The sequence below is a fragment of the Danio aesculapii genome, chromosome 12, assembly GCF_903798145.1.
Source record: "Danio aesculapii chromosome 12, fDanAes4.1, whole genome shotgun sequence".
NCBI lineage: Eukaryota > Metazoa > Chordata > Actinopteri > Cypriniformes > Danionidae > Danio > Danio aesculapii.
The window spans coordinates 48,656,820-48,676,819 of NC_079446.1; the positions used below are offsets into that span (position 1 = coordinate 48,656,820).

The 20,000-nt window shown below is 39.1% G+C and overlaps 1 protein-coding gene across 1 annotated transcript in view; it reads left to right on the forward strand.

The window, feature by feature from the left end:
* Positions 1 to 20,000, forward strand: part of LOC130238132 (ryanodine receptor 2-like) — a 106,223-nt gene that overhangs the window by 28,159 nt on the left and 58,064 nt on the right. The window contains exons 2-3 of the mRNA XM_056469037.1: positions 13,250 to 13,369; positions 16,514 to 16,618. Coding sequence (XP_056325012.1) covers positions 13,250 to 13,369; positions 16,514 to 16,618 — 225 coding nt within the window. The remainder of the gene's footprint in view (positions 1 to 13,249; positions 13,370 to 16,513; positions 16,619 to 20,000) is intronic.

A 20,000-nucleotide genomic window follows, 5' to 3' on the forward strand; every position in this document is an offset into this window, starting at 1 on the left:
ACAGAGACGTCACAGCGAACACGAGTGCAGGTTCTGAAAGAAGCTCTTCTGCTCACCAAGGATGACAGCAACATGCAGCAGCACATTGGGCAAAAATACAGTACAGTTCAGTCAGTTCAAAAGAGCTGAAAATTCATTTATTTCTGTAATATAAAGCTGACTACGTTTTATTTTTCAGGATTATTGCTTGTTTTATTGTCAGGGCAGCACGGTGGCTCAGTGTTTAGCACTGTTGCCTCACAGCAAGAAGGTCGCTGGTTTGAGTCCTGGCTGGGTCAGCTGGCATTTCTGTGTATATAACATTCCATAATGAGCTTACAGGTGTCCTTTAAAGAAAATTTGAGTATACATAGGCATAGTCAACTGATTAGAGATCAGTATATGGACATTGCCATACCGTGAGCCACAAACACCATTGTTTCCTCATTCTCATGTTAATTCTGCGAGTGTAAAACCTTGGTGAAAAACAGGCCAATCAGAACACAGTACAGACTTTCCAAAATTACATTATCCAGACCTGATGAGCTGCCATGCCATCAGGAGATCAGCAGCCAAAACACAGACTTATATTTTGCATATTTTAATATTTTTACTCTGTATGTAGGACTCTTATTTTGAAAACGGGAGACACAGTGAGTCAAACAAAGACTATAGAATACACAAGACAAGTCACTCGTATTGTTTTGAATAGGGAAACGTGTAATGGTCAACATGGCGAATGAAGCCCCGCCTACTTGTACAGTAGCCAATCATCGATCTATATGTCTAGATCTAGATCAGACGTGGCTTTTACGACACTTTATGTGGTCAACAAACACACTGGAATCTCAGCGAATACTTGCTTCACAGACATAAGAAATATATCTACATAAAGCTTGAAATCTGTGCTCTGTTCTGTTCTTGTTTTATTGTCAGGGCAGCACGGTGGCTCAGTGGTTAGCACTGTTGCCTCACAGCAAGAAGGTCGCTGGTTCGAGTCCCGGCTGGGTCCGTTGGCATTTCTGTGTGGAGTTTGCATGTTCTCCTCGTGTTGCCGTGGGTTTCCTCCGGGTGCTCCGGTTTCCCCCACAGTCCAAACACATGCGGTACAAGTGAATTGAATAAGCGAAATTGGCCGTAGTGTATGAGTGTGTGTGTGTGTGTGTGGGTGGGTCTATGGGTGTTTCCCAGTACTGGGTTGCAGATGGAAGGGCATCTGCTGTGTGAAACATATGCTGGATAAGTTGGCGGTTCATTCTGCTGTGGTGACCCCTGATGAATAAAGGTATTAAGCCGAAGGAAAATGAATGAATGAATGTTTTATTATCATTGCACGTACATCAAATAAAATTGTAAACTACTCAGGTATCCAGCTACATATTATTTCAAGCAATTAATAAAAAGGACATTTATACGGACTATAATGCACAAGACAGAAAAGAAAAATAATAGTAATTTAGCACTGTGATATGTGAAGTAATAATATGACTATATAGTCATGTTCATGACTTTTTGAAAGAGTATGCATGTTTCTGCTGTCACTTTTATTCAATTTAATGCATTGATGAATAAATTAATAAGTTTAGATGTGTGTGTATGTAGAGCATGTTTGTGTGTGCATGTGTGTGTATGTGTGCATGTGCACTAAAGCAATAAACATTATTTATCAAGTTTAGATGTTACATAAAACTTTAATTTACATAACTGATAGCAAATAAAAAATTAAAAAATGTCAATATATGACTATTCAATATATATATATTTAGGAAACTTACTGTTAACCAGGTTACAGATTTATTATTTCAATTTGACAGTTTTTCACCATTAAAATTACAGTCCAATGTACACTCACTGGCCACTTTATTAGGTACACCTGTCTAACTGCTCGTTAACGCAAATTTCTACTCAGCCAATTACATGTCAGCAACTCAATGCATTTATGCATGTAGACATGGTCAAGACGATCTGCTGCAGTTCAGAGCGAGCATCAGAATAGGAAAGAAAGGGGATTTAAGAGACTTTGAACGTGGCATGGTTGTTGGTGCCAGATGGGCTGCTCTGAGTATTTCAGAAACTGTTGATCTACTGGGATTTTCACACACAACCATCTCTAGGGTTTACAGAGAATGGTCTGACAAAGAGGAAATATCCAGTGAGCGGCAGTTCTGTGGGCGCAAATGCCTTGTTGATGCCAGAGGTCAGAGGAGAATGGCCAGACTGGTTCCAGCTGACAGAAAGGCAACAGTAACTCAAATAAGCACTCGATACAACCGAGGTCTGCAGAAGAGCATCTCTGAACACACAACACGTCCAACCTTGAGGCGGATGGGACGACCACACCGGGTGCCACTCCTGATGAGTCTTCATTTCTCCTGCCACATTCAGATGCTCGGCTCAGAATTTGGCATCAACAGCATGAAAGCATGGATCCATCCTGCCTTGTCTCAACAGTTCAGGCTAGTGGTGGTGGTGTAATGGTGTGGGGGAGATTTTCTTGGCACACTTTGGGTCCATTAGTACCAATTGAGCATCATGTCAACGCCACAGCCTACCTGAGTATTGTTGCTGACCATGTCCATCCCTTTATGACCACAGTGTCTCCATCTTCTGATGGCTACTTCCAGCAGGATAACGCACCATGTCATAAAGCGTGAATCATCTCAGACTGGTTTCTTGAACATGACAATGAGTTCACTGTACTCAAATGGCCTCCACAGTCAGCAGAGCTCAATCCAATAGAGCACCTTTGGGATGTGGTGGAACGGGAGATTTGCATCATGGATGTGCAGCCAAAAATTCTGCAGCAACTGTGTGATGCTATCATGTCAATATGGAGCAAAATCTAAGGAATATTTCCAGTGCCTTGTTGAGTCTATGCTAAGAAGAATTAAGGCAGTTCTGAAGGCAAAAGGGGTCCAACCTGGTAATCGTAAGGTGTACCTAATAAAGTGGCCAGTGAGTGTATATGTATATTAAAGTGTTAATACATTCATAAAATAAAATACTGTAATATTTAAATAGTATATAAAAGCATTGTTTTCTTATTTATATATATATATTTTAGAAATTGAAATAATGATAGTAATGAGTCGTTTATTCTTTAAAACTTGCTCCTCAAATACTTCATGTTGTTATTGCATGATGAAGGTCATCAGCAGGAACATGTGATCACACACACACACACATACATCACTTACAGTGTTCACGTACGAGCTCATAATGAAATGTCCATCGTCACACTGTGATCACACTGACATATGATGGATAGTGTGCTGAAGCGTGAGTTTATTAACATCTCCATCTAAAAGCAATTGTGAATGTGCATGTAGAACCCAAACAGAGATCATGTGACAGGAGGTGTGTGTGTGTGTGTGTGTGTGTGTGTGTTGCTTTCTGCTGAGACTGTGTGTGTTGCCATCTGTGCAGTTTGTTTTTCTGATGTGACATGCAGGAACACACACACACACACACACACACACACACACACACACACACACACACACACACACACACACAGATATTGTAAATGCATGCTTTTTTGCAGCTTTTAAAGTGACAGTACCTAAATTCACTGAAGGACAAATAGCCATCCTGCATGACGCATCAGAAGTGTGTGGTCATTTGCGTTCTCTTATTTACAGATATGTAATTTTCTGACTCGCGTGTTTGTCTTTCTCAGGTCTATCAACAAGTTCACTACAGAATCTAAAGTACCGAATGTATGTTTGAGTGTGTATGTGTGTGTGTGTGTGTGTTGATGCTACAGGCATTTGTTTCTGCAAAACGACAACAGGCAGATGGAGCCACATATAATATTAATGAAGACCTCAGTCACAATGTGTGTGTATCTGTATATGGGACGTTTGTGTGTTTATTTGTGTGTGTATATTGAGCATGGTTATATTTCTGACCAGAATAGATTTGTCTCTTGTGTGTCAGTGTTAAAAATATCAGGTTCTACTATTTATTTATTTTTTTAATAATTATTTTTTGGGGGGGGTTTCACCTTTAATTGATCGGACAGTAGAGAGTATTGACAGGAAAGTGTGTTTATTTATCACTATGGAGTGCGTCTGTCAGTCAGTCACCGTATATGTATATATATATATATGTATATGTTTATATATATATATATATATATATATATATATATATATATATATATATATATATATATATATATATATATATATATATATATATATGTATATGTTTATATATATATATATATATATATATATATATATTGAAGATTGCATAGGAGGGGAGATGGCACCTGTAATAGAAAGGAAAGGAGTCCTGCCATTTTTATATTTATATCAAAGTAAATAAAATGAAAGCACAGAACAGATTCCCATTTAAGAGCAAGGGGCGTCCCCTGCTGGTTTGGCAGTATGGGTTGCGTATGGGATCAGCTCTTTTGTTTATTGTTTATTGCCACCCTTCATAGAAAGATTCAAAAGTACGGGAGAAATACGGGAAAATACCTTTACGGGATGATAGCAGGATAGAATTGTAAAATACGGGAGAATCCTGGGAAAAACAGGAGGGTTGACAGGTATGACACACACACGCACACACTTTCTTCATATCCAGACACACTGGTTATCACTAATCCAATCATTGTTTGCATTTATCGGTCATTGAGTCACTCATATGTAGTCTTACTGAATATAAATGATACAGAGCTAATGTTGTGATGCTTAATTAACACTTCATGTAAAATAACCCAGTTATTAATATAGTACCTTTGAGGGTTTCAGACCAGATGGAGGTGGTGTTAGCTTTGGTTATTGGTGCTGCAGCCTTTATGAAAAGAATCAAGATTTCTTTTTTCTTTTCATGTTTGTTCTTTGATTTATGAGTAAAGTACAGCCAGTGGTAAACATTAATTGACAATACCTGGACATCTTGTAGTAAATATCACACTCTCAATTCTCAAACAGTGTCATAAAGTAAGTTATTAGAATTACCTGTTTTAAAATTCACATCTTCAGCATTGGTATCTCTTTGACTCATGTATGATGTGTGTGTGTGTTTGTGTGATGGTCTGCAGGATGATCACGTGTTGTGATGTCATTTGTGTGTGTGTGCTGATTGTGCAGTGATGCAGATGCTCCATTAGCAGAGCTCTATTATCTCTATTATTTGTTGTGTTGCTGCAGGCCATGCGATCGGCTTCTGAACACACTTGTGCTCGTGTGTACAGATGAGGCATATACTGCGGTATCAATAATGCAAACCATGTGCTCTAGCTGTAATATTGCTCTGCTAGCTCTTCTAGTATATGTCCTGCGTTTGGGTCCATTTGTAGTGTTTATTATTAACTGTGAAAAACTGATATTTGCAGTACCACACAGACTAATTTTTATCAGATTAACACACTTTCTATTAACACACACACACACACACACACACAGATATCAAGGTTACACCATCTTAATGTAATAGGATTAGTCTGCATTGTGATGTTGTTTTTGTGTGTGCCTTCAGGTAGCAGTAAGTGTGTCTGCTTGTGTGTGTGTGTGTGTGTGTGTGTGTGTGTGTGCTTGAACAGTCATCTTAGTGAGGGCCAGTTTAAGTTATTTTGGACCATCAGAATGAGGATAATATATCTTATATTATATTAACTGTTCTACTAAGCAGGTTAAAGTTTCACATTTACCACAGTACCATGGCATAACTCTCAGACCACCTTCTTCAGATAGTCTTGGGTTTGCAAGACAGCTTCTTTGACATCAGTTTATGTGAACCACACATGTGATGGTTTAAGGTTATAGATTACAGCACATTGCGTCTATAAATGTCCTCACAAGGAGATGTGTGTGTGATTGTGCATGTGTGTGTGTGTGTGTGTGTGTGTGTGTGTGTTCAGTGCATCAGCTGCTGCAGTTTTTATGTGTTGCTTATAGATTATTGTGGTCGACTGAGTGTTCATGGCTGATACAGAAATGTATTTAGAGAATAAAGAGCACTCATACATGTATAATGATAGATAGTAATAGACGGATAGATGAATATATAGTTTTAAAGTAAATATAATAGTCAATCTATAGTTTTAAAGTGACTATCATCATCTCTGGAATGATGTAGATCTTGTCAATAGTTTACTGTTCTACTATTCAGGTAAACAGAGCTGAACATTGATGTAGTGGAGAAACGTTTATAGAATTGGTTATCTGAATGCGATTTGATATGACTTGTTAGATTTGTGATATGAGGATCAGATAATGGTGTGATTGATGAAGATTTGATGTGAGCCAGTGTTTGTCAGGTAACTGATCTGTAAATTTATTTATTACTTCAGCTGTGATCAGTCACAGTGAACATCACGACACACACCTGAGATTCTTTAAGCTTTATAAACACCGTCATCAATTCACCTGTACTGTACATTATTAAAGCATCAGTGCTGCTATATGAGCTGCTGGGTTTGTGCTGTAATAGTCATGGTTTCAGATGTTTATGTTGCTGAATCTTTGGTTTACACCATGTCCTAACTACACACCCTGACAAAAATCTTGTCACCTATCCAAGTTTTGGGAACAGTAAATAATAACTTCTAGTTGATCATTTGGTATCAGTATTGGCTTATATAAAATGAATATAGAATGAATATTGTGTCTGACTCCATCATGAGCTTGGAGGACTGCATCCATACATCTCTGCAATGACTCAAATCACTGATTAATAAAGTCATCTGGAATGGCAAAGAAAGCGTTCTTGCAGGACTCCCAGAGTTCATCAAGATTCTGATTCATCTTCAATGCCTCCTCCTCCATCTTACCCCAGACATGCTCATTAATGTTCATGTCTGGTGACTGGGCTGGCCAATCCTGGAGCACCTTGACCTTCTTTGCTTTCAGGAGCTTTGATGTGGAGGCTGAAGTATGAGAAGGAGCGCTATCCTGCTGAAGAATAATGGACAGCACAAATGTCTTGATACTCAGCCTGATCTCACGAGAAAACGTAAGTATTTTACGTTTTGTCAGTTTAGTGGCTAATTCGTACAAGTTCAGTCGTACGAAATTGTACAATTTTAAAAAGGAGGTGTGGCACCTAACCCCACCCCTAAACCCAACCGTCATTAGGGGATGAGCTAATCTTACTAAATTGTACGAATTAGATCGTACGAATTAGCCACTAAATCAAAAAGTTACGAATTGCCATGAGATTCTGTTGTGATACCTCAGGCTGTTGATGTTGTTCATCCACTCTGCAGATCTCTCGCACGCCCCCATACTGAATGTAACCCCAAACCATGATTTTTCCTTCACCAAACTTGACTGATTTCTGTGAGACTCTTGGCTCCATGCTGGTTCCAGTAGGTCTTCTGCAGTATTTGTGATGATTGGGATGCAGTTCAACAGATGATTCAGGGAAAAAACCACCTTCTGCCACTTTTACAAATGATCATATAGAAGTCGAGTTATTATTTGTTGCTCTCACAACTCTGGGATTGACCACAAGACTTTGGTCAGGTGGTGTATATTCAAGAAATGATGTTTGCTGTTTGTTCAAACAACTTATTTAAAATGAGCTGAAATGACACAATTCTTAAAGTCTTAAGGTTAATTCCTTCATGTTGCTCCAACACAAATCAATTGTGTAAAACCAAGCATTCTTTTACAGTATACATGTGCCGCAATGTGATAAAAGCTATTTTTTTCCATATATTTAAAATAGTTTTTGTGCAAAATTTCCATTTTTGAAACAGTTTCCATTTCCGCAGCAAAACAACAGCATACACTGCTATGACAATTATCTCCTCAGGTACAGATTATGTGCTTTATTCAGTGTTAAATGTTAGTAATGGAGTTTACACCAATTTACGTGACATGTATTGCCATGCTGAAAGCAACAGCAGGTAGTTTACCTTAGAGCTTGAAAATAATACAACTAGCAGACGCTTTGAAATTGAAAGACAGTCAAGCAGGTCGCACACCAGAAGCGCCGCTCGCCACGCAGCGCCATACATTTCAGAATTCTAAACATGGTTTCTATCAGGGTACACACACCGGCGCCGCAAGTTGACGGCTGTCGGCGGCTGACCGCAGCGCCCAGCCACGACTCAGGACACTGTTAAATTCTCTGCCGCGCCACAGAGCTCCATCTGAATAGTTTCATGTTAAATATCATGCGAATGTCCGCGTCTGGTCTGTGATGCTTTTAACTGTCATGTGCGCGCCGTGTCACGGCACCGAGCGGCGCTTCCAGTGTGCGACCTGCTTCACACTCAGTGCTAACCAACAATCTCAGTCACTCAGTAGCCTATGTACTTTAATAAAGGTCTTGTTATGTTGGTTCGGTGTAGATGGCCAAATTGCTTGTCTTTTTCTTGCAATTTAAAGTACATGCATTTTGCTCCTTATACCTCTCTGAAACTAAAAATATATGCCTCTCTTGGTATTATATTAGACAAATTCTGTGTTATTCCAACACAATCTCACGGCAATTCGTAACTTTTTGATTTAGTGGCTAATTCGTATGAATTCGTATGATCTAATTCGTATAATGTAGTACGATTTGCTCATCTTCCAATGACGGTTGGGTTTAGGGGTGGGGTTAGGTGCCACGCCTCCTTTTTAAAATCGTACAATTTCGTACAACGGAGCTCTTACGAATTAGCCACTAAACTGACAAAATGTAAAATACTTACGTTTTCTCGTGAGATCAGGCTGGTTATTATTGTTCACAGTAGTGAAACGGCATAGTTAGACATGCAGTGCAATTCATTGGTTTGGTTTTTTATTGTTGTCAATTGTTTTTAATGTGTTATACAGTTGTATCAGTCATATATTGAGTCCCTCCATGATATTGCGTGTGTGTGTAAAGCACCGTCACTGCAGTATATGTTCAGACTTTGGCTGTGGGGTTTCGAAGAGATGCAGCTCATCACTAATTTATAAGAGTTAACCATTTGTGATTTACTAGTATTTCAGTAGTTCAAAAGCCTTGTTTGAGTGCGGTGAATCTGAATGTAGATGAAAACACACACACACACATATACATGTTGGCTTTTGCTGTTATATAAGGTCTTCCCATAGCTGTAATGATGTTTCTACTGTACAGACTGTCCTCTTCCCCTAAACCCATCCCTCACAGGAGACATCCTGCGCTTTGTCAGTTTCAAAATAATAAACGCTGAATTATTTAGGAGCCATTTTCTCATGAGGATCAAAAAATGTCCCCACGAGGCTAAAAAGTAACTGCTTAGTGCAATATTTGAGGGGGCATTTGATGCTCATAATGTGATGAATACCAGAACACACACACTCACTCACTCATGCACGCATGTATTGTTCTCGTGCAGTGCTGCTGTGTGTATCTGCAGTGGCATGTTGTGAAGTTCTCCTGCAGTGTTTGGTGTGTGTGCTGTCGGTTCTTTAGGGAAGTGCTGCAGATAATGTGACGCTGAGCGCATCATGTGACACCAGTCTACAGCTGAGCTGCGTCTGTGCTGCTATTACAGCTCACATCGCACACACACAGGGGGAATGCGGAGGGGTTTCCTGGTCACCCGCAGTCGCACACACACAGAAAGACGCATGCGTATCACGTCTCTCAGTATGTAGGAGGACATTCAGAAACACATTTGGAGCTGCAGCGCTTCATCTGTGACCTTAAGAAGATTTAAACCATCATGATCCTATTGAGGACTTGAAGTATTGCAGAACACAGGGCTGGGTGATTAATCGAAAAGTAATGGAAATCGACATTCAGAGCTTATAATCGATCAGATTTTTCCAGGTCAAATTTTTCAGTTACTTTTCCTCCCTATACGTGGAGTCAAGGGTTTGCAGCCGCATCTGATCTCTGGTCAAGTAAGACAATGGACCCATTCTTGAGCCGTGATGATGACTGGAAGCTGCGTCAGAGATGCCTTGAGACGGCATATTTTCCATTACATTAAAATTATGATTTACATTAAAATATTTGTTTACAGAAGATGCAAGACATGCCCTGTTTAAAATATTATTATTTACAGGATATCTATCCATCATCCATCTATTTCTGTCTATGTGTCTGTCTGTCTGTCTGTCTGTCTGTCTGTCTGTCTGTCTCTGTCTATATATATATATATATATATATATATATATATATATATATATATATATATATATATATATATATATATACTGCTTATTTTCTGCTTTTTAAAATGATAAACATTAAAAATATATAAATATTTTTTTTCTAATAGTGCAAGTTATTTATTTTTTAGAAAAGTTCATTTTAGGTAATGTGATTAAATTTTATATTTTGTTTAATGTTGATATTCAACAAAATAATCATAGATAGTGTGTGCAGGGGCGGACTCAGTGATTTAGGGGCACTAAGCAATTCCAGGTATGGGGCCTTAGCATTTTTTTAAAAATCTGCCTGCCTGCCTGCCTGCACATGCACACACACACACACACACACACACACACACACACACACACACACACACACACACACACACACACACACACACACACACACACAGAATCACAATTATTCGCCCCCAATTTATTTTTTCCCCCAATTTCTATTGAACTGAGAGCAGATTTTTTCAGCACATTTCTGCACATAATAGTTTTAATAACTCATTTCTAATAACTGATTTATTTTCTCTTTGTCATGATGACAGTAAATAATATTAGACTAGATATTCTTCAAGACACTTCTATACAGCTTAAAGTGACATTTAAAGGCTTCACTAGGTTAATTAGACAGGTTATGGTAATTAGGCAAGTTATTGTATAATGATGGTTTGATCTGTTGACTATCGAAAAAAATAGCTTAAAGGGGCTAATAATATTGACCTTAAAATGATTCATAAAAAATTAAAAACTGCTTTTATTCTACCCGAAATAAAGCAAATAAGACTTTCTCCAGAAGAAAAAATATTATCAGACATACTGTGAAAATTTCCTGAATCTGTTAAACATCATTTGGGAAATTAAAAAAAAAATTTTAATTCAGTGGGGGGCCTAATAATTCTGACTTACACTGTATATATATATATATATATATATATATATATATATATATATATATATATATATATATATATATATATAGTATATTTTAAATATTTAAATTTCTTAAAGGACCCTTTATCTACCTAATGTTAAATTAAAAGCAATAAATTCACAAATAAAAAAGTTCACAAACACACCTGCACAGATGTTTCTAGAAGCCTAGTATAAGCTTGATTTGCTAGCACAGGTGTGTCTGTTCGGGGTTGGAACTAAACTTTGCAGGGCACTGGCCCTCCAGGATCCAAATTTGGGCACCCCGATGTACAGTTAATTAGCCATTTTGTGATTAGATTTTAATAGTAATAATCATTTTAAAAACCTTTGAACTAATTTAATTCACAATCCATCAAACTAATCTTGTCACCATTTTTCATATGAATTGGTGGCCGTTTTACTGGGAAATGTTATGTGAACAGGCTTTCTCTCAAGCTCACAGTACTCATCATCTGACATCTGTTTCGGCCAGACAGCAGGATCACGGAGGAAGCTGCGTTTCGTAGTTTGTCGTATTTCTACTTTTTTCCCCAAATGTTCTCAAAATTTTCACTCTTGCACCCTCTACCTGCCTCTACTCTGATCGCTGGCAGATTGGTGTCACTAAAATCTCTGTGATTGTGAACAGCAGCAAGAAAATAATATACAGACTATTTAAATTATTACATTTAAAACGGGAGAAGCAGATCGCTTTGGAAATACCTCACGCTCGCGATGCTAAAACATTTGCCATCAGTATGCAGAGGAATGATCTGCTTTCAAGGCTGCAGGGGCGAGAGACGGCTGTGTGGCACTGTGCCACCTTTGAGTACTCCGAGGCGAGCGAGAGAGACCGACGGCATCACCCGCAGCTCGTTGCGAAGAGTTTCGTTAGGAACGGTACACCACGGACACATGAGAGTCTCTAAAAATCTCCAGTAACACTTTGTTCCTTGAGATTCCTTGAAAATTTGTCGCTAGGGGAGTCTGAAAAGTCACTAAGTTGGCAACACTGGCTGGCAGTGTCTTTGAAGCACTCACACCTCGCTCATGTGCAGTGCGGATGGAACGTTCCATTATTCATGGGGGCCCTCTGTTTTGAAAAGAAGTAATAACGTTAAAATCTCAACGGTTATAGACAGATTTTACAACGTATGATAGAAAATGTATCAAAGAGCTATACGATTAATATAGGCTTCCTGGCATTGGTCGGGACCCCCTAATTCTCTGGGGCCCTAAGCGGCTGCTTACCTCGCTCATTGGTTAAGTCCGTCCCTGAGTGTGTGTTTCTAGTTTCTAGGGGTCCTCTAGTGACGACGATGATGATGATGAATATTATCCTTTGTGTGTGTGTGTGTGTGTGTGTGTGTGTGTGTGTATGATGTGGTCCTCCAGGGATGATGATATGTATTTTTTGAGCATGTATGTGTGTGTGTGTTCAGCATGATGAGATGGTCCTCCACTGGTGATGATGATGAAGATGATGATGATGTGTGTTTTGTGTGTGTGTTTAGGATGATGAGGTAGTCCTCCAGTGATGAAGATGATGATGTGTGTTGTGTGTTCAGGACGATGAGGTGGTCCTCCAGTGATGATGAAGATGAGGATGTTGTGTGTTTGTGTGTTCAGGATGATGAGGTGGTCCTCCAGTGATGATGATAAGGATATGTGTGTGTTTTATGTGTGTGTTTAGGATGATGAGGTGGTCCTCCAGTGATGATGATGATGATGATGATGATGATGATATGTGTGTGTGTGTGTTCAGAATGATGAGGTGGTCCTCCAGTGATGATGATAATGATATGTGTGTGTTTTATGTGTGTGTTTAGGATGATGAGGTGGTCCTCCAGTGATGATGATGATGATGATGATGATATGTGTGTGTGTGTTCAGAATGATGAGGGTGTCCTCCAGTGATGATGATGATGATGATGATATGTGTGTGTGTGTTCAGAATGATGAGGTGGTCCTCCAGTGATGATGATAATGATATGTGTGTGTTTTATGTGTGTGTTTAGGATGATGAGGTGGTCCTCCAGTGATGATGATGATGATGATATGTGTGTGTGTGTTCAGAATGATGAGGTGGTCCTCCAGTAATGATGATGATGATATGTGTGTGTTTTATGTGTGTGTTTAGGATGATGAGGTGGTCCTCCAGTGATGATGATGATGATGATGATGATATGTGTGTGTGTGTGTTCAGAATGATGAGGTGGTCCTCCAGTGATGATGATAATGATATGTGTGTGTTTTGTGTGTGTGTTCAGGATGATGAGGTGGTCCTCCAGTGCTCGGCGACGCTCCACAAAGAGCAGCAGAAGCTCTGTCTGGCCGCCGAGGGCTTCGGGAACAGACTGTGTTTTCTGGAGTCCACGTCAAACTCAAAGGTAGGAGGAGTTTCCAGAGTCACTGCAGCTGAAGATCACAGTCATTCTTCATGAAGTGAACTTTCTGATATCCCAGCAACTCTCTAACAGCGCTGAAGTATTCCTACAGCCAGGAGCTTCATTCACATCATTAATCCACATCAACAAAACTCACAATGACCCATGAAGAATGTGGATTACAATATATAGAAAGAGATTTATTTTAAAAAATGCAAATAAGTAAATAATATGCAAACAGTGCATCATAAAACTGGTTAAAATAGATTTTCATAATGTAAAGTGATCAAATCTGCAGTGAGCAGTTCTTGGATTGGAGTGTTACTTTAATATGAATGTGAACGAGTCTGCTGAGGCTGTCAATCATTTAATCATCATTATCATGAAGACTCCTCAGGAGATCAGAGCTGTAATTCAGTTCCATTGCTCAGGTCTGAACTGACTCATGCTCTCCATCTCATCATGTTTCTAACAACACTGTTTGATGAAAGTAAGGTTTCTTGCTATAGTCCTAACACTGATCATTAGGTGTAATAATGCACTTAAGTCACAATTGCTTTTAAAACATGTTAAAGACAAAACATAGTTAAAAAGATACGTTTTCACATATGAACACATCTGGTTAGGTATGAAACGAAAGCACTGTTCATTAAAATGGTGAATTTGAGATCAGAAATGTGCTTGAATGGTATTGTTTGTTCTCTGACACCTGAATAATCATCAGAATCAGAATCAGAATCAGAATCAGAAAGAGCTTTATTGTCAGGTATGTTCACACATACGAGGAATTTGTTTTGGTGACAGAGCTTCTACAGTGCAACAGGATAACAGAGACAGGACAAAAAACAGATAATAAATATATTTAAAAAAAATAGAAGTAAGTAGTGAGTGCAAATATACAGATTGACAAGTGTATGTACATGTTTATTACTATATACAACGTTATATGTGCAGCTGTTATGTGCAAATTGGCATGTAAAGTGTGTTGCTAAATAAGTGTATATGTGTATAAAAGTGTATAGCAGTAGTGATGTTGGTTCCACAATTATTATCATCAAGTGTTCATGAGATGGATTGCCTGAGGGAAGAAACTGTTTCTGTGTCGGGCTGTTCTGGTGCGCAGTGCTCTGTAGCGTCCACCAGAAGGTAAAAGTTCAAAGAGGCAGTGTGCTGGGTGTGAGGGGTCCAGAGTGATTTTGGCAGCCCTTCTGCTCGCTCTGGATAAGTACAGTTCTTGGGGAGTAGGAAGGGTTGTACCAGAGATCAGTCATGATTCTGCTTAGTGCAAAATACTGGATTATTTTAGACTTCATATTTTTAGATTCGGGCTGTTTCTCAATTCCAAGAACGCAGAGAATAGACTTGCGTTTTTGTGGAGACCAGGTCTTCTCGCCAGGTCACCTCGGAAGAACGAACTCGGGAGACCGCGAGAGCAGAGAACGCGTCCTGTGAGAAATGAGATGCTGCGTTCTTCCTGAGGGTCACGTGACCTTCATGCATTTATAACATTACAGCATTCATACAACAATTGATTGTTTTTCCCTATTTCAGAATATATACTATGCACAAATATACGTTGCACAATACAAATAAAACTAATTTTAATACGAATTTCAGCAAATAATCCCCCTTAATGTGTTTATTCCTTTATTAAGATTTTCATGGTGATGTTTATATTCACCGTCTCATTTAGGAAATCTCCTGAGGTAAATAAGTTATGTCTCTGAACTTTAATAATAAACCTATATAAAATGCTGCGCTTCCCACCTAAAGTGGCAATGACTTCTGGGACTACTTCGGTGCTCAAGTCTGAGCAAGAACACATGCAGGAAGTTTCGTGCGTCCTCTGTTACACGTTACACGAGGACGCAAGACCGCTGAAGAACGCATATTGAGAAACTGGACCGCGTAAAAAAAAAACAGTTTCTTTGATTTAACTCAGACCAAATGTGGATCTTGTGCATGTTAAGTTATTTTCCTTGCATTTAGGAAATAAATATTGTAAATTACATTAAACCAATGAGAGTTTTGGATCTTCCAATGTTTTTTATGGCACTGAAACCTCAAGATGTCTTTTTTGGTGTGCTGCCAACTGCCATTGGCTCATCTGCATTTACCTGTAAGTCTATGAAGACATCCCTACAAATTGTATGTACGCCCATAGGTGTTCTGGTCTAAAAAAGGAGGCGTGTTAAGGTGCATTGCTGGCGCATGCTATTTTGAAGAACTAAAATAGACTGCACAATAGACCAGAGTGTGTTATATGTGCGCTAGAGATCTGCACGGGACTAAATTTTGAATCCCGCTCCCGTCAGGTTTTAGCCCGAATGTGACCGCTCCTGCTTATATTCAGCATTTGTTGTCCCGCTGCCCGCCCTGCCCCATTTTCTACCTGCCGTGCCCGTTCTCGCTAACAAAACCGAAAACCACTCAGCTATACAGAGTCCAGACAGCCTATAACAAGCTGTCTGTATAAACACACACACACACATAAGCACCTAGCAAGTGACACACGCACAGACAGCATCACGCTCTCTCTCATTCACACACACACACACACACAGACAGCACAAAGCTTTCTCTCTCTCATTCGCGCACACACATATAGACAGCAACAAACAAGCTAAACACAGCATCACGCCCTCTCATTCACACACATACATACGCGTGCTCGCTCGCTCAGGAGTCGGGAGCGATATTGTTAGACCGCCCGCTCCCGTCCAAAATTACACCAGTTACTGACCGCTCCCGTGCTTTATTCAGGAATGCAGACCTCTAATGTGCGCCTTGCTTACACATTGCTTAATACACACAGGGTGTACAGCAATACACATATATCTTTACATATGAAAAAGGATTAAAGGAATAAAATATTGCAGCACTGGTTTGCGGCTGGAAGGGCATCCTCTGGGTAAAACATATGCCGGAATAGTTGGCGGTTCATTCTGCTGTGGCGACCGCAGATGAATAAGGGACTAAGCCAAAGGAAAATGAATGAATAAATGTGCAGCCCTAGTAACTGCTCATGTTGGACAGGAACATAAAGCATGATTTGAGCTCTAGAAAGAGAACCGGCTGCAGTTTAGTGTCTGCTTTAATGATCATTCAGCCCAGCAGAGTTTCTGATTGAGCGATGTGTGTTTCCAGAATGTTCCTCCAGATCTGTCCATCTGCACGTTTGTTCTGGAGCAGTCTCTGTCGGTGCGAGCGCTGCAGGAGATGCTGGCCAACACCGAGGAGAGAGCGGAGGGGGTGAGTGTCTTTACTCCAGCACTTATATACAGCATCCACCTACACATGCACATCTGATTCAAAAGGGCAGCAGATGGGGGTCAAGAAATGTCTCGTCCCATCAAACTGCACATTAAGGCTGATAAATTTGGTGCTTCATACAGTTGAAATAAAAATTATTAACCCTGCTGTGAAATTTGTATTATTTGTAAACTATTTTCCAAGTGTTGTTTAAGCTTTATCTGTACGTTTTTACATAAGAGTTTTAATAACTAATTTCTGTTCTTTCCAATGAAGACAGTACATAATATTTTACTACTTATTTTGCAAGATTCTTGTATTCAGCTTAAAGTGACATTTAAAGGCTTCACTAATAGACTGATTTCACACGGCCGCCATTTTTAACAGGGAAATCGAGGCTGCGGTGGGAAGAAACCCGGAAGTATTGTTGGGAGTTACATAGGAATGTTGTGTAGCTTGTTGTATATGTTATCAGCGAAGAGAAAGTGACACAAATTTATAATTTCACCACCTTCCGAGTGACCCGAAGGTCCGTTCTGAATGAATGGTGAAAATAAAAAGGGATATCAGAGCTCATTTTCAGCTAAGAACAGGGAAATGGCACTAGTTAACTAACGTTATCAAACTCAAGTTAATGAACTGATTCTTTCACTATATTAGACTCGTCACGATACTGAATTAAAAGAAAAAACATCCATTTCCTGGTAACATTTAAGGCACTGTTGATGGCTTTCTTAAAACAGCGCTGATTTGCCATTGTGTTCACGTGCTCAACAGAAATGTCTGTGATTGGCCGAGAAGGTCATTAGTTCACTCTCCGCTGATTACCGAGTACAAACACATCAAGCAGATCGCTCGTCTAACTCAACTGATCTTCGCGGCTTCTTCGTGCTCCAGTGTCCGTGTATCAGTGTTTGCACTGGGTGAAGAGCGGTAAACTGATGAGCACTGGCGAATACTATGGTAAATCAGCGCTGTTTATGAACGCATTCAGCGGTGCTTGAATGTTAGCAGGGAATGGACGTTTTTAAAACTTCAGTACCAGGACAACACTTACAGACAACATGAGGGTGTGCTACAGAGGACTCCAGTGTTTTATCAATCACTGGGTTACATAGGCTGAAGCAGGAAAGCATCCCCACGGTGTTTAACTGGTGCCATGAACTGAAGCCTTGAGCATATTACTCCTAAAGTGATGTTGTTTGATGCTAAATTGCTTTTAATTGTTTAAATTAAACTTACTGAATGATATTAAAGTGATGTTTACAGCATTTCTGCATTTTGAAATCATGTTAACACCTGGGGCTTTGTAGTCCACAGCATGTTACTGCAATGTTTACAGTGCTGATCCTATACATCTGGGTTTCTTCCCACCGCAGCCTCCCTTTGGTTCTTTAAAATGGCGTCCGCGTGAAATAAGCATATTGGATTAACTAGGCAAATTCAGTTAATTAGTCAAGTCATTGTATAACAGTGGTTTGTGCTTTTATTCCAGCCAAACAAACTAAATAAGACTTTCTCCAGAAATGTTTTTATAGGAAATACTGTGAAAATGTCCTCGCTCTGTTGGGAAATATAAAAAATAATTCACAGGAGGACGAATAATTTTGCTTTTCTTCTGTGTTTTGACACCGTGATTGAATTTTTCAGGATTTACAGATGAATATTAAGTTCAGCAGAATGGCATTCATTTGAAAAAGTAGCATTTAAATGTATTTACTGTCACTTTTGATCAGTTTAGAGACTCATTGTTGAATAAAAGTGTTAATTTCTCTCTTTTTTTATTTGCATGCTCCTGATATTTGACTAATATTTATAAAATCAAAATCCCCCATGACCAGTGTTGGGGAAAGTTACTTTAGAAAGTAATGCATTACAATATTGAGTTACTCCCCAAAACGGTAACTAGCTGCATCACTTAGTTACTTTTCATGATAAGTAATGCATTGCGTTACTTTTTAATAGCTTTTTTTGTGTTGCTTTTTCTGACGTGCCTGAGAATTGATCTGTTTTATAACTTACAAGATTTTTTCCTTCTTTTTTTTTTGTTTTTTAAATAAAGGAGATCTGCAATTAACAATGCACCAAATAGCCTACACCTTCATTTACCTTAAAAAAAACACATCAAAAACAATAATGTAGGTTAATCTTATCTCCTGAGAACTTCCTGACCCTCAAGCTACTCTTGATGCCATATATACAGATTAATGAAAGTGGAAAGCAAGGTGTTTATTATTTGTCTGATCCATTCAGAATAATGAGATTACTTCCATCACAGAAATGTAAGGTTCTGCCAACTTGGTTTTGTTCCTGCATCCTCTCATTGAGTGTGGGATTAAGGCCACCTAACTTAAAGTGAGACCAGTACCTCACTTGTAATGCATTACTCCTAACACTGCCCGTGATACATGTGATTGGAGCTTGAAGTGCTCAGCGATTGTTGTTTTTCAGATGAACTGAATGAGGTGAAATAATCAGCTGATCATGCAGTTGTATTGTCAGGTCTAGTAATCGGTTTGACTGTGATTCTACGCTCTGCTAGTGTTCATCTCAATCATTTTGTCCAGATAAAGCTGAATGCATCCTATCACAGGTTTCACTGCGCCGCTGATGATAGACGAGTGTTGTTTGTCTGAAGCATCTTCACAGTGATTGAACGCTGATTTGATGACACAGTTGCTATAGAGACAGAAACATCAACACAGTGTCACTTTACTGTCTGTATGATCATCTTCCTCATCCTCCTATGAACACAACACACTTTACCGTCATGCTAATGTCTTTACAGCATCAGTGACACACATCCTGTGTTTCTGGCAATTGAACAACATGAGAATTCGACACTTTAAAACCATAAATAAGATGTTGGATTTGTTTTTTATTTAATATATAGATGAAATTAACTAGGAATAAACTAGTTAGGGTGACATGGTGGCTCAGTGGTTAGCACCGCGGCCTCAAAGCAAGAAGCTCGCTGGTTTGGGTCCCGGCTGGGTCAGTTGACATTTCTGTGTGGAGTTTGCATGTTCTCCTGTGTATGGGTGTTTCCCAGTGATGGGTTGCAGCTGGAAGGACATCCGCTGTGCAAAACACACGCTGGATAAGTTGGTGGTTCATTCTGCTGTGTGACCCCTGATTAATAAAGGAATTAAGCCGAAGGAAAATGAATGAATGAATGAATAAACTAGTTAGCTTAATTTAGTTTAAATCTGTATTTCTCATAACATTAAGATGTGTTTTTGTTTATTTAGTTGGTAGAGCAATGCAATACAGCCATTAACATTATAACTAATAATAAACAATGGACATGTTAGATTGTTTACATTTTTTAACATATAATTACTTATTTAAATATAAATGTATTTTATGTAGAACATTTAAT